Source organism: Loxodonta africana, chromosome 13 (assembly GCF_030014295.1).
Source record: "Loxodonta africana isolate mLoxAfr1 chromosome 13, mLoxAfr1.hap2, whole genome shotgun sequence".
In the NCBI taxonomy this organism is placed as follows: domain Eukaryota; kingdom Metazoa; phylum Chordata; class Mammalia; order Proboscidea; family Elephantidae; genus Loxodonta; species Loxodonta africana.
In genome coordinates, this window is record NC_087354.1 from 37960868 (window position 1) to 37976050 (window position 15183).

General features: G+C 37.8%; 1 protein-coding gene across 1 annotated transcript in view; it reads left to right on the forward strand.

The window, feature by feature from the left end:
* The window catches only part of IREB2 (iron responsive element binding protein 2), a 58907-nt gene that overhangs the window by 10550 nt on the left and 33174 nt on the right, over window positions 1-15183 (forward strand). The window contains exon 3 of the mRNA XM_003413839.4: window positions 13985-14150. Coding sequence (XP_003413887.1) covers window positions 13985-14150 — 166 coding nt within the window. The remainder of the gene's footprint in view (window positions 1-13984; window positions 14151-15183) is intronic.

A 15183-nucleotide genomic window follows, 5' to 3' on the forward strand; every position in this document is an offset into this window, starting at 1 on the left:
AAAATATATAAAGCGAACGCTGACAGAATTGAAGGGAGAAATAGTTCTGCAATAATAATTGGATACTTCAGTATACCACTTTTAATCATAGAACATCTAGAAAGAAGATCAATAAAGACATAGAGGATAACTCAACCAATCAATACATCTTGATTGTATGTTTGACCAATTTCAGACTGCACCAGCTGATAAAAATCTATTTCTTCATCTTTGGCCGTAGTGGTTGGTGCGTAAATTTGAATAATAGTCGTATTAACTGGTCTTCCTTGTAGGCGTATGGATATTATCCTATCACTGACAGCGTTGTGATAGATCTTGAAAAGTTCTTTTGACGATGAATGCAACACCATTCCTCTTCGATTTGTCATTCCCCACATAGTAGAGTGTATGATTGTCCCATTCAAAACGGCCAATACCAGTCCGTTTCGGCTCACTAACGCCTAGGATATCAATGTTTATGCGTTCCATTTCATTTTTGACGATTTCCAATTTTCCTAGATTCATACTTCGCACATTCCAGGTTCCGATTATTAATGGATGTTTGCAGCTGTTTCTTCTCATTTTGAGTCTGCAGCCGTTTCTTCTCATTTTGAGTCGTGCCACATTAGCAAATGAAGGTCCTGAAAGCTTTACTCCATCCACGTTATTAAGGTCGACTCTACTTTGAGGAGGCAGCTTTTCCCCAGTCATCTTTTGAGTCCCTTCCAACTTTGGGGGCTCATCTTCCAGCGCTATATCAAACAGTGTTCTGCTGCTATTCATAAGGTTTTCACTGGCTAATGCTTTTCAGAAGGAGACTGCCGGATCCTTCATCCTAGTCTGTCTTAGTCTAGAAGCTCAGCTGAAACCTGTCCTCCGTGGGTGACCCTGCTGGTATCTGAATACCGGTGGCATAGCTTCCAGCATCACAGCAACACACAAGCCCCCACAGTACGACAAACTGACACACATGCATTGATAATTACTGGCAATTGGAATGCGAAAGTTGGAAATAAAGAAGAAGGATCAGTAGTTGGAAAATATGGCCTTGGTGATAGAAACAATGCCGGAGATGGAATGATAGAATTTTGCAAGACCAGTGTCTTCATCGCAAATACCTTCTTTCACCAACATAAACGGTGACTGTACACATGGACCTCGCCAGATGGAACACACAGAAATCAAATTGACTACATCTGTGGAAAGAGACGATGGAAAAGCTCCATATCATCAGTCAGGAAGCAGCAGTCAAGAAATCAAAAGATGCATTGCATTAGGTAAATCTGCTGCAGAGGACCTCTTTAAAGTGTTGAAGAGCAAAGATGTCACCTTGAAGACTAAGGTGCACCTGACCCAAGCCATGGTATTTTCAGTTACATCATATGCACATGAAAGCTGGACGGTGAATAAGGAAGACCAAAGAAGAATTGATGCCTTTGAATTGTGGTGTTGGCGAAGAATATTGAATATACCATGGACTGCCAGAAGAACGAATAAATGTGTCTTGGAAGAAGCGCGGCCAGAATGCTCCTTAGAGGCAAGGATGGCGAGACTGTGTCTTACATACTTTGGACATGTTGTCAGGAGTGATCAGTCCCTGGAGAAGGACATCATGCTTGGCAGAGAACAGGGTCAGTGGAAAAGAGGAAGACTCTCAACAAGGTGGATTGACACAGTGGCTGCAACAATGAGCTCAAGCGTAACAACGATTGTAAGGATGGAGCAGGACCGGGCAATGTTTCGTTCTGTCGCTATGAGTCGAAACCGACTCCCCGGCACCTAACAACAACGTTAACCAGCTAGAACTAACGATATCTGTAGAACACCCTGCTCATCAACAGCACAATATACATTCTTCTCTAGTGAACGTGGATCATTCTCCAGGATAGACCATATATTATGTCAGAAAGCTTAGTCTCAGTAAGTTAAAAAAGATTGAAATCATACAAAGTATCTTCTCTCACCACAATAGAATGAAACTAGAAATTGGTAACAGAAAGAAAACTGGAAAATACACAAATATGTGGAAATTACAGGACAGTATTAAACAACCAGTGGTTCAAGGAAGAAATCAGAAAACACTTAAAGTGGAATGCAAATTAAAGCGTATACCAAAACTTATGGAATGCAGCAAAGGCAGTGCTCAGAGGGAGATTTATAGCAGTAAATACCTACATTAAAAAATGAGAAAGATTGAAAATGAATAACCTCGTTTTATAATTTAAGAAACTAGAAAAAGAAGAGAAAACCAAGTCTAAATCTACCAGAAGGAAGGAAATATTAAAAAGTAGAGCAGAGAGAAATGACATAAAAAAATAATACAATCAGTGAAACCAGAAGTTGATTATTTGAAAGGACCAATAAAATCAACAAACCTTTAGCTAGAGTGACAAAAGAAAGAAGCTGCAAATATCTAAACTTAGAAATGAAAGTGTGGACATTACATCTGACCCTACAGAAATAAAAAAGATCCTAAGAGAACGCTATGAACAGTTGGATATGAAGAAATTAACATAGAGTAAACGAGCTAATTCTTAGAAACAATGTAGATTTCCTACATTGACTCAAGAAGAAATAGAAGATCTCAGCAGACCCATAACAAGTAAGAGATTGAATTAGTAATCAAAAACGTTCCAACCAAGAAAAGCCCTGGACCAGATAGCTTCACTGGGAAATTTTAACATTTACAAAAATGATTCCAGTTGTTTTAGAACTGTTCTAAAAAACAGAAGAGGAGGGAATACTTCCTAACTCATTCTGTGAGGCTAGGGTTACTTTGATATCAAAGCCAGACAAAGACACCACAAGGAAAAGCTACAGACCAGTATTCCTTATGAGTATAAATAAAAAATTCTCAAAACACTAGCAAACTGGATCCAAAGCATATTTAAAAGATTATATGCTCATGTGATTTTCTTTAAGGATGATTTAGAAATGGAGAAATGTTTAAAAAAAAATGGCAGTTATTTATATTAATCACCTGTCATACTAACTGGCTGCTGCTTTTCATCATCACATCAGGACTTAGACAAATGGAACTGATGTCATTTCGCGCTCTTCATTTATATTGACCTTGATTTATTTGGAGCAGAGATACTGTTTTTGTTTAAGAAAAAATGTCATGTAGCTTGTCAAAAAATAAAATGCGTTTAAACTCTTTTGAAAGTGTGCCTCTTAGTTTAATGTATTTAAACTAAATTCATCCTGTAGTGTTCCTGCAGAAGCTAGAGCCTGGTAAGAGATCCCTACTATAAAGCGTGGGACTGTCTTTAGATAACACGTACAGTTAAACTGCTTCTGGGTCTGGAATATAAAAACAAGAATCAAAAGTCTTAATTCTGAGTTGAAGTAAAGGGAGAGACTATGCTTATAGCAGTGCAACATTTGAATTGAATCCTTACACATTTCAACACCTACGAATGGAAGTAGTTAACTATGGAAGAGATTACCAAAAGAATAAAAAGTGACTAATGCTATTGGGGAGGGAAAAAAAAAAAGGCTTATACACTGTGATCAAGCGGAATTTATCCCAGGAATTCAGGGGTGACTCAGCATTGAAAAATCAACCATCGTAATACATACTAATAGAACAAAGGAAAAAAATTCCATGAGTATCTCAGTAGGCACAGAAAAGGCATTTGACAAAATCTAGCACCCTTTCGTGATAAAAACACTCAACAATCTATAAACAGAAGGGAGATTCCTCAGTATGATAAAGCGTGTTTATGAAAACCCGAAAACTATCATCATACTCGATGGAGAAAGTCTGAGAGCTTTCCCCTTAAGATCAGGAACAAGATAAGGATGCCTGCTCTCACCACTGCTAGTCAATATTATACTGGAAGTCCTAGCCAGAACAATTAGGCAAGAAAAAGAAATAAAAGGTATCCAGGAAGAAGTAAAACTATCCCTTTTCGCAGATAACTTGATCCTATACATAGACCCCAAGGAATCCACAAGAAAGCTACTCCCCAAAACCAAACCCATTGCTGTCGAGCTAATTCCGACTCATATCAACCCTATAGGACAGAGTAGAAGTACCCCATGTGGTTTCCAAGGAGTGGCTGATGGATTCGAACTGCTGACCTTTTGGTTAGCAGCCGTTGCTCTTAACCACGGCACCAGGGCTCCAAGAAAACTACTAGAGCTAATAAATGAGTCCAGCAAAGTGGCAGGGTACAAGGCCAATACACAAAGCCTTCTGAAAAGGAAATTAGAAACAATTCCATTTACAATAATAACTAAAAGAGTAAAATATCTAGGAATAAAAAGCCCCGTTGCGGTCAATTCAATTCCAACTCATAGCAACCCTATAGGACAGAGTAGAACTGCCCCATGGGGTTTCCAAGGAGTGCCCGGTGGATTTGAACTGTCGACCTTTTGGTTAGCAGCTATAGCATTTAACCACTACGGCACCAGAGTTCCGCTCACAGATTGGAAGACTTAATATTGTTAAGATATCAGTTCTACCCAAAGCAGTCTATAGATTCAACACAGTCCCTGTCACGATTCCAACAGCATTCTTTGCAGAAATTGGAAAGCCAATCTTCAAGTTTATAGGAAACAGCAAGGGGCCCTGAATAACCAAAGCAATCTTGAAAGAGAAGAATAAAGTACAAGGACTCATACTTTTCTGATTTCAAAACATGATGCTATAGTAATTGAATCAGTCTGGTACTGATATAATGATAGACACATAGACCAATGGAATAGAAAAGAGAGTTCAGGAATAAACCCATACATCTATGACCAATTGATTTTCAACAACTGTGCTAAGTCCACTCAGTGGGGAAGGAATAGTCCCTTTAATGGGCTGGAACAACTGGATTTCTACGTATAAAAGAATGAAGCTGGACCCATACCTCACATCATGTGTGAAAATTAACTCAAAATGGATCAAAGACCTAAATGTAAGAACTAAAACCATAAAACTGTTAGAAGGAAATGTAGGAGTAATGCTTTGGGACCTAGTTTTTGACAGTAGGTTCTTAGGACACCAGAAGCACAAGCAACAAAAGATAAAATAGATGAACTAGTCTTCATCAAAGGACTTTATCAACAAAGTGAAGAAACAACCTACAGATTAGGAGAAATTTTTGAGGAACCATATATCAGATAAGGGTTTAATAATTCAGAAAGTATAAAAGGCTCCTATACTTTGGCAGTTCCTCAGAAAGTTAAACATAGAATTACCGTATGACCTACCAGTTCCACTACGAGGTATTTAAAGCAGTAATGCAGATACCTGTACACCAGTATTCATTGTGGCACTAGCCACAATAGTCAAAAGATGGAAACAACCTAAATGTCCATCAGCAGGGGAATGGATAAACGAAATGTCATATATACGTACAGTAGAATTTTATTCAGCCTTTTTATGAAGAAAAATGAAGTCCCGATACATGGATAAACCTTGAAAATGGCTGCGTGAAGTCAGTCACAAAAGGGCAAATATACCATGATCCAACTTACATGAAATATTTAGAATTTGGCAAATGTGTAAAGACCACAGTTTATCAAGTGGTTACCAAGAGTGGGAAAGAGGGAAGGGAGAGTCATTGCTGAGGGACACTGAGTTTCTATTAAGGGTGATGAAAAAATTTGGAAACTGATAGTGGTGATGGTTGCAGAACATGATGAAAGTAATTCAACGACTTGTACGTGTAAAAAAAAGTGTTGAAATGGGAAATGTTTTGTTATATTTATTTTTACCACAATAAAAAGATTAATAGAAATAAACATGTCTATTTGTTTAAAATAATAATAATCCCATTGTTATTAACTTAAATAACAATTACGGAAAAAATAACTTCCCTGAAACAAAAATTAAGTGAAAAAAGTGATATTGTACATTTTTGCAAATCCAATTTCTGGCACAGTAGACAGCTGGGATCTCATCTGCTTCTGCTTTTAATCTCTTGTGATAAATTGTTTTGGTTGAAGTGTGTGAAGAAAATCTGGCTTTACACAGGTATGTATTTGGACAATGGAGGCATATTTTAATAACCTTTCAAGATATTTACACATTTTTATTTCATACTACAGTACATTTTTTAAAAAAATCACTTGCAATGTGGAATCTGATATAATATCAATGAACCTTCATACTCTGTTACTTTAAAATCCATTTTTTAAGGATCTTTTGTTTGTTGTTTTTTCTTTTTAATTATAGACTCACAAACCCCATTGCTGTCAAGTCGGTTTCAACTCACGGTCATCCTATAGGACAGAGTAGAACTGCCCCATAGGGTTTCCAAGGCCATAAATCCTTACGAAAGCCACGTATTTCTCCCGCGCAGCGGCTGGTGGGTTCAAACTGCCGACCTTTCGGTTAGCATCTGAGGGAGCACTAGTTGTAAAGACATGCACAGGGAGATCCCCTGCACCCCTCACCCCACTTCCCCCAACCTTGGCATCTGACATAACTATAGTACAGTGTCAAAACCAGGAAATTGACATTGATTCAATCCACAAAGCTTATTTTGATTTCACCAGTTATGCATGAACTCATTTGTGTGTGTGTGTTTCTATATACATGTGTAGCCTGTGTGACTACCACCACATTCAAGATACAACACTGTTGTGTCACCACAAGGCTTCCTTATACTGTCCTTTTATAGCTACATACACATCCTCCCACTTGCCCATCCCTAAATCCTAGGAATCTCAAATCTGTTCTCCATTGCTATAATTTTGTTATTTCAAGAATGTTATGTAAATGGAATCATATGGTATATCACCTAGTGCAGTTGGCTTTTTTCACTCACCACAGCTGGCACTTCTTAATGACAAAACGTCTAGTTAATACTTGTGATTAGTTTTTCTCATAGCACTCTTACCTGATGGTTTCATTTTAATTTTGTATTTAATTAAATTTCAAAATGATAGAGTTAAGAACTAGTAGGACCACTAGGGTTATAACCAAAACTACCGGTTGCCCTACACCCAGTTTCTACTCCTCAGAAAATGCTATTTTCAGTTCTTTTAGTTGTTTCCTGTGGTAATTTCCTCTATATTATTAAAGAGCCTTGCTTATACTGCTGTTCCTCAATTTTTCAGTTTTAGACTTTGCTGACTTTCTACTGCGGAAAATGAGAATTTACCACTTTTCTTCTCCCCGACGTGTATCTCCCTCTTCCTAGTATAACCATCATACTATTTAGTTAAATCATTATTCAGTGTTTATGTTATTATGACTTTAAATATTCTCTGCCATCCCATGTAGTTAAACTATGGTTGTATCTTATTTCTCATACAACTTTGTGTTTATCCTGAAATTGATTGTCTTTTTTTTTTTTTTTGCCTACCTAGTTGTCTATGTCCTTATCAATACGTAATTCGTCTCCAGACCTTCCCCAAAAATGAACAAAAGAAAACTAATTAAACTCTCCCAGTGTAAATACATCACATAATCTATCAGTTAATTTTTTTTCCTTTCTCTTGGCAGTGCCCCATCTGGACTCCATCTTTCTGCTCCATTAGAGAGTGATTGCACTGTTAGGCTTGTGCACAGCTGTTGTCTTAAGGAGAGTCTTTCTGTTGTTGTTATTCTATTTAATAATATTTTATGGTGTTTTTAGTGAAGGTTTACACAGCAGTTTAGGTTCCTGTTCAACAATTCAGTCACATTGATTATAATCTTCACAAATGTGTGAACATTCTCATTATTTCCATTTTGGTTGTTCCATTTCCATTAATCTATTTTCCCTGCCCTCTTAACATTCTCATCTTTGTTTTAAAGTAATTTTTAACTGATTGGTCTCATCTAGGTGATTTTTTAAAGGAGCACAGTACTTATAGGTGATACTCATTATTTTTTTAACCAGTTTGTTATTTAGCTATAAGGTGACCTCAGGGGTTAGTTTCAGTTCAAGGTTTGAGGATTATCTCCGGGCAATAGTCTCAGGTAGTCCTCCAGTCTAAACCAGTCCAGTAGGTATGTTTTTGTTTTTAATTTGAGGCTCTGTTCACATTTTATTCCCTTTCGATCAAGGTCCATCTGTTCTGGCTCTGATTAAAATGGTCAGTAGTGGTAGCTAATCACCATGTTGTTCTTCTGGTCTCAGGGTAGATGAGAATGTGGTTTGTGTAGGCTATTTGTCCGTAGACTAGTTTCTTTGAGCCTTTTGTTTCCTTCTTCCTCTTTTGTTCGGACAAGTAGAGACCAATAATTGTGTCTTAGCCACTCAGTAGGAAGTCTCTTTGCTCTCTTCTGTGTTGGACTCCATTTTCTAGGTTTTTCATTTTCCATTTCCTGTTTATCCTCTTGTTCTGTAGATCATATCCTTCAATAGCTTCATAAGAAAGGATATCTAGAAAGTAAAATTTTGAGGCCTTGCATGTTTAATCTGTAGTTTGCTTGTGTGTAAATTTCTAGATTGGACAGTATTTTCACTCAGAATTTTATAGGCATTGTTCTATTATCTTCTAGCTTCTAATGCTCCTATTAAGAAATCATAGGAAACTCTGACTCTAGCCTTTGTTTCTGGTTGCCTTTCCCCAGTGCAGATGTTTAAGTTTGAGCTTTCTCTGCCCTATTCTTCACAGTCCATTACTAGTCATCGATGCACTTCATTCCAAAATTGTGCTGGTTTCTTGTCTCCCTATCTGTTCTTGTGGATTTATAGCCTTTTTTATTTCTTTACCATCATCTTACTGGATTTTAAGACTGAGAGCGGAGATAATTGCTGGTATTTACCATGTTTAACTAGAAGTCTCATGAAATGCTTTTTATGAAGGTATTTTAAACAAAAAATTAATACTCCTGTGATGGTTTATCCAGAAGCCATAGAAGGTTAATCTCTTCTGTGGTAATTTTCTTCTCATTATTACCAAATTCCATTAAAAATTCCCACTTTCCTCCCCCTTTCCTGCTCCCTTGATAATTCCCCCTGGTTTTTAGGACTTTCTTTTTTATGCTTCAGAATGAGGTAAATATGGTAAGCTACTCTTCACATCTCTTATACGTAGCTGGCATTCCCATTTTAAATGAGAAATACATCAACTTGAGTTTCTGAAAGTCATATCTATAGTAAATGGCGAATCTAGGCTTTGAATCTCCTGTTTCTGATTCTGTAGTCCTTTATCCTCTTTACTTACAACTTTATATTCTTTAATTTATGTATCTAAAAACTTTCAAACATATAAAAGTAGAGAGAGAATAATATAATGACCCACCATGTACTTAGCCATTTGTTAACATTTTACCAGTCTTTTTTTTTTTTAACTATAAATAACTTCCATATGGATCTGAGGTATAAAAGGTATTATTTAATACCTCTGAGAATCTGAGATATTACTGTAAAAAAAATCACAATGAGATGATTATACGTAACAAAATTAATAATTCCTTAATAAAATCTAAAACCCAGTCCTATTCAGATTTCTCTGGTTGTCTCAAAAATATGTTTTTATAATTGTTCTTTTCAAAATAGAATTCAGAGTCTACATATAGCACTTGGTTGGTATGTCTTTTGTCATTTAATCCATTATAATAGGCCTCCTCTCCTTTTTCCATGCCATTTTTCTGTTGAAGAGACCAGATTCTTTATCCTATAGGACATCCCCTCTTCTTGATCTGGCTAATTGCTTCATCATGGTGGTATTTTATTGTTCTACTATCCTCCATATTTTCTGTTAACTGCAAGTTAGAGCTAGAGGCTTCATTAGATTCTTATTGGTCGATGACAGCAACACTTCCTAGCTGGTGCTTGTATTTCCTGTTTTATCAGGAGGCAAATAATATCTGTAATGTACCATTTTTAGTGATGCTGAATGGATACAGGTGTTAACAGCTTGAGCCATCCATTATAAGTTCCCTATCCATATATCACCTAATTATTCTAGTATCCGTTTATAATCACTGTCTAAATCCATTGTTTCATTAGCTGTAACACATTGGTGATGATTCTATCATTCCTTCTACGTTTGTTAGATGTAATCTGTGACCGCCTTTCTCTTTTTAGCTGTTTGGTTACTTGAAATCAGGGAAGACAAAACTAATGCTCGATTTTTTCCCTGTTATTTGTTAATTTACAGACTAATGAGTTGATACCCTTGCCCTTACCAGCTTCCACTGGACATCGATGAAGGGTTTTTTTTTTAAGTAGTTACGAGCTAGAGCTGTTTATATATTTGATATATTTCCCAGTTATTCTTTTTGATGTGAAAATTAATCCATTTTTGGCCAATAGGAATCCTCTTTGATTAGAGTCCTTATGACACGACCCCATTAATCTTTGGTAACTTCTTTGGTTTCTGATGCACAATGGTCCAGGCTCATTTTATGTATCCTACCCTAGACATAAAAAAAAAAAAAATTTTGTTTTTTTTTTTACCCTAGACATGGAATTGACCATTTTTCCAAGGAACTCTGGTTCTTAATGGGAAATCGTATTTAGTAACAACTGACTTGCTAGAGTTCATTACTATTGGGTTGTCTTTATTTCCAGATATTTTTAGTGGACAGAGCTGGGAAATACATATTTTGTAGAAAGAGAAAAAACACTGAGTTCATACTGATGTTTCCAATTGAAATGTAAGGATTTTTTTTTTTAACTTAGCTACTCTAATTTTATATTTGTATATTGTTTTGCTTGGAAATCTTTGTTTCCAGCCATAGAAACAAAACTATTTACTTGTTTTCTTTTCAATATACATATGATAACTTCAAAATAATGAAATACCAGTGTTGAGACAGGGCCAAGGTGGCAGAGTAGTCAGATGCTTCCTGTGGTCCCTCTTATGACAAAGACCAAAAAAAAAACAAGTGAATCAATTATATATGACAATCTAGAGCCCTGAACATCAAAGACAAAGTTGAGGAATCGAGCTGAGCAGCTGGGGGAGGGAGAGACAGTTCATAAGCAGCGAGGAGTTGCCAGACCTGGTCTGGCCAGCACTGGCACCCTACAGGCTGAATCAGCTGGCGCCACCCGGTAAGGCAAGCAGGGGCACTTAGGGCGTGCTTTCCACACTGGAAGAGACCAAGCAGCAGAGAGCCTGCTCAAGCCTCCAGAATCAGTGAGAAATGGCACTCAATCAGCAAAAGATAAGTACAAGCATCTAACCTACCACACAGATCAAAAAAAAAAACCTTTTGGGAAATATGTCTTTCCCATTTACCTGCCCCTTCCCTGTTCTGCTCCAGGTCCTGGTCCAGCTTCAGCGATTGCTGCACTCCCTGGGCTGGAAGTAGGACTCATCAAGCGCCCTAAGCCATTCTCCTGGCTTTGGCCCAGCCCACTCAGCCCAAGAGGAAACAAATTAACAAACAGTAAAAAATAATCTGCAAGCTCCCCTAAGCCAAGAACTCAGGGCAGGTACAGCTCCTTTACCTAGGCATAGGCATAAGGAGCCCACGGACTTTGAATGCCTTTCACCCCCGCGTAGACCTTTGTGGGCCCATTCCAACAGCATAGGCCCTCAGCACAGTATAAACAGGGTGTATACCTGAAGCCTATTTTCATCTGTATCTGTTATAAGGGGGAGTGGCAGATTCATGACATTTGACACTGTTCAGCCCATTAAGCAGGGTCCTTACTTACCACATCAGGGGTCTGAGGACTGGTGGCTCCACCTACTCCACTGACCTACCTGCGACAGGGGTCCAAGAATAAGTGGTGAATCCCAGTCTTTACAGCCAACAGCATTGGGTACCCAAAGGCTGGCTGCAAAACACACCTACCTACATGATCTAGGGAACAGGGCCATGCCTTCTACCCCAACTTTCAGGGGCAGCAGTCAGCTCCCTGCCTTGATCAGCACATGACCCCCTAACTGCAGCCAGATACCTGTGCCTATTCCAGTCATCCCTGCCTGACTAGGACTGTAAGTAAGACCCTGCACCACAGATTTGATAACCAACAACCCGAACACCTAAGCTGAATCCACACAAGAAAAGTAAATCAACTCGGGGCTCACATACCTATTTATAGCTCTAGCCAACTGGGGACAGGATGTGAGAGCTTCAAAGATGCCAGTAAGCAAACTAGCTCAGAGGACCAGCCTATTTGGGCATATCAAAACAAAACAAGAAGCTAGGACACAGTAAGCAAACAAAAATAAGTAAACATTTATTGATGGCTTATAAATAAATAAACATTCGTTGATGGCTCGAAGACAACAGTCAATATCAAGTCACATAAAGAGGCAGACCACAATGGCTTCAGCAAGCCGCCAAAGTGAAGAATCAAGAAACCTTCCAGAGGAAGAAAACTTCTTGGAACCAGAGGGAAGATTCAAAAGATTAAGGTGCAGACCTGTTTAAGAGATCAGGAAGGAGATGAGACAAAATGCAGAACAAGCCAAGGAACGCACAGACAAAGCAATAGAAGAACTTTAGAAGGTTATATGAGAGCATAATGACAAATTTAACAGGCAGCAGGAATCCATAGAGAGATAGCAAATAGAAATCCAAAAGATTAACAATAAAATTTCAGAATTAGACAATTCAGTAGAAAGTCAGAGGAGCAGAATTGAGGAAATGGAAGTCAGAATTAGTGAGATTGAAAATAAAGCACTTGACACGAACTTATTTGAGGAAAATTCAGATAAGAGAATTTTAAAAAATGAAGAAACCCTAAGAATTATGTGGGACTCTATCAAGAGGGATAACCTATGAGTGATTGGAGTACCGGAACTGGGCGGGGGGGAGGGGGTGAAATAACAGAGAATGCAGAGAGAATTGTTGAAGATTTGTTGGCAGATGGCAGAAAATGTCCCTGATATCGTGAAAGATGAGAAGATATCTGTCCAAGAAGCTCATCGATCCCCACACAATCCCAAGAGAAAGTCACCAAGGCATATTATAATCAAACTTGCCAAAACCAAAGATTAAAGAGAAAATTTTAAGAGCGGCCAGGAACAAACAAAAAATCACCTACTAAGGAGGGTCAATAAGACTAATCTCTGACTACTCAACAGAAACCGTGCAGGCAAGAAGGCAGTGGGATGACATATATAAAGCCTTGAAGGAAAAAAATTGACAGCCAAGAATTACATATCCAGCAAAACTGTCTCTCAAATATGATGGCAAAATTAGGGCATTTCCAGATAAACAGCAGTTTAGGGAATTTGTAAAAACCAAACCAGAATTACAAGAAATACTAAAGGGAGTCCTCTGGTTAGAGAATCAGTCTCATCAGATGACAACCCAAGACTAGAACACAGGACAGAGCAACCAGGTACCAACCCAGATAGGGACGTCACAAAAATAAATCAGAGCTAAAACACTGAAAATAGAGAAACAAAGGCATCAATATGTAAAAGATAACAACATTAAAACAAAAAAGAGGGACTAAAGAATGCAGTCACAGGTCTTTCATACGGAGAGGAAGTCAAGACGATATAAAGAAATAAAAGATTGGTTTAAACTTAGAAAAATAGGGGTAAATATTAAGGTAACCACAAAGGAAACTAACAGTCCTCCTCATCAAAATAAAATACTAGTGTTGTTTTTGTAGTTCCTTTTGCTCTTAGTATATTTTTTTTTTTTTTTTTTATCTAGCCCACTAGGAAGGTATGGCGCCCTGGTGGAGCAGTGGTTAAGAGAACTCGGCTGCTAACCGAAAGTTGGCGGTTTCAATCTACCAGCCCCTCCTTGGAAGCCCTATGAGGCAGTTCTACTCTGTCCTACAGGGTCGCCCTGAGTCGAAATCGACTCCACGGCAATGAGTTTGGTTTGGTTTTTCAATATTTCTCTCTTCCCTGAATATCAAGTATTTTTTTTTGTCACGGTTAAAGTCTGATGTACCCAAATCAGTGTAGCGCTCACGTAAAGGTTTTTATCTCTGCTTTTTTCAGGGCCTTGGGCTTATATAGGCAAAAGTGAAAGTTACAGAAAGTCTGGTGTTAACATGATGTTTTACTTTATGTTTACTAGAATAAAAAGTAAAATTTTTTAAATTGCAGAAACAGTGTATCATTGACTTTAACTTTGTGCTGTTGTAAGCTTTATAAGATATGACTATTCCCTTATTAATACTGATATTTTCTCTTGAATTAGATGCTCTGCCTTACTCAATACGGGTCCTGTTGGAAGCTGCTGTACGAAATTGTGATGGTTTTTTAATGAGAAAGGAAGATGTTATGAACATTTTAAACTGGAAAACCAAACAAAGCAATGTTGAAGTGCCCTTTTTTCCTGCCCGTGTTCTTCTTCAAGATTTTACGTGAGTGAGAGGTTTATTTTATTCTGTGAATGAGTTTTCAGAATGTTCACTTTTTAAAATTCAGGCTAACTGATGGATGGCTCTATTGTTTTCTCAAATTTTGAAGGTTAGTTTGGAAAAGAAAACCACCCTTTCTAAACTGAACCAATTCATTAAAAATAGACACCCATTTCTTAAACCATTTATTCAGAAATTGCATTTGCTTAACCTGCCTACTTAGCATAATTGTCTGATAAACTTCTCAAACTTAATGTATCCAAAACTTGATTTCCACCCTTACCTCATCTATTCCTTTCCAAGTATTCTCCATCATAGTGAATAACACCATTATTCTCCCGTTTATTTAGGCCAAAAATCTAGGAATCATTCTCGATTTCTCTCTTTCCGTTATATCCTATAGCCAGTCTATCAGCAAGTTTTGTTGATTGTACTTTTGAAATATATCCTGAGTCCAAATACTTCTTACCATCTGCACCACTGTCATTTTGGTTCTAGCCACCATTTTCTCTTGCCCAATTACAGCTAGTCTTGACTGTTATCCCCTCTTCTACACTTGTGATCTGTAGTCTGTTCTTTGTACACTAGGTGGAGCACCTTTGTAAAAATGTTAACCAGGTCATATCATTCCCCTCCTTCAAATCCAGCAGTTGGCTTTCATCACACTTAGAATAAAATCCAAACTGTTTACCATACCCTGAAGACCTTGCCTGACCAGGGTGTCCAGGGATTATTTATTGGAAGAGTTAACTTTGAGCTGACTTTTGAAGAAAGCGTAAGAGTTAACAGGACAATTAAGAACATTCCCCTCACCTAATTCCCAAGCCTGGTTTATATGCCACTGCTCTGTGTACCTTGTATATGCTGCTGTTGCGGCACTTAAGATACTCTTTTGTAATCGTTACTTTATCTTCCTTACAAGTTCCTTGAGAGTAGGAATGATGTCTTCTTTGACCTTGTATACATTGCTGGTGTTTGGTAAATGTTTGTTATATACGTGGGTGGATGAATGTAAAATGGCAAAAGCTATAATGGA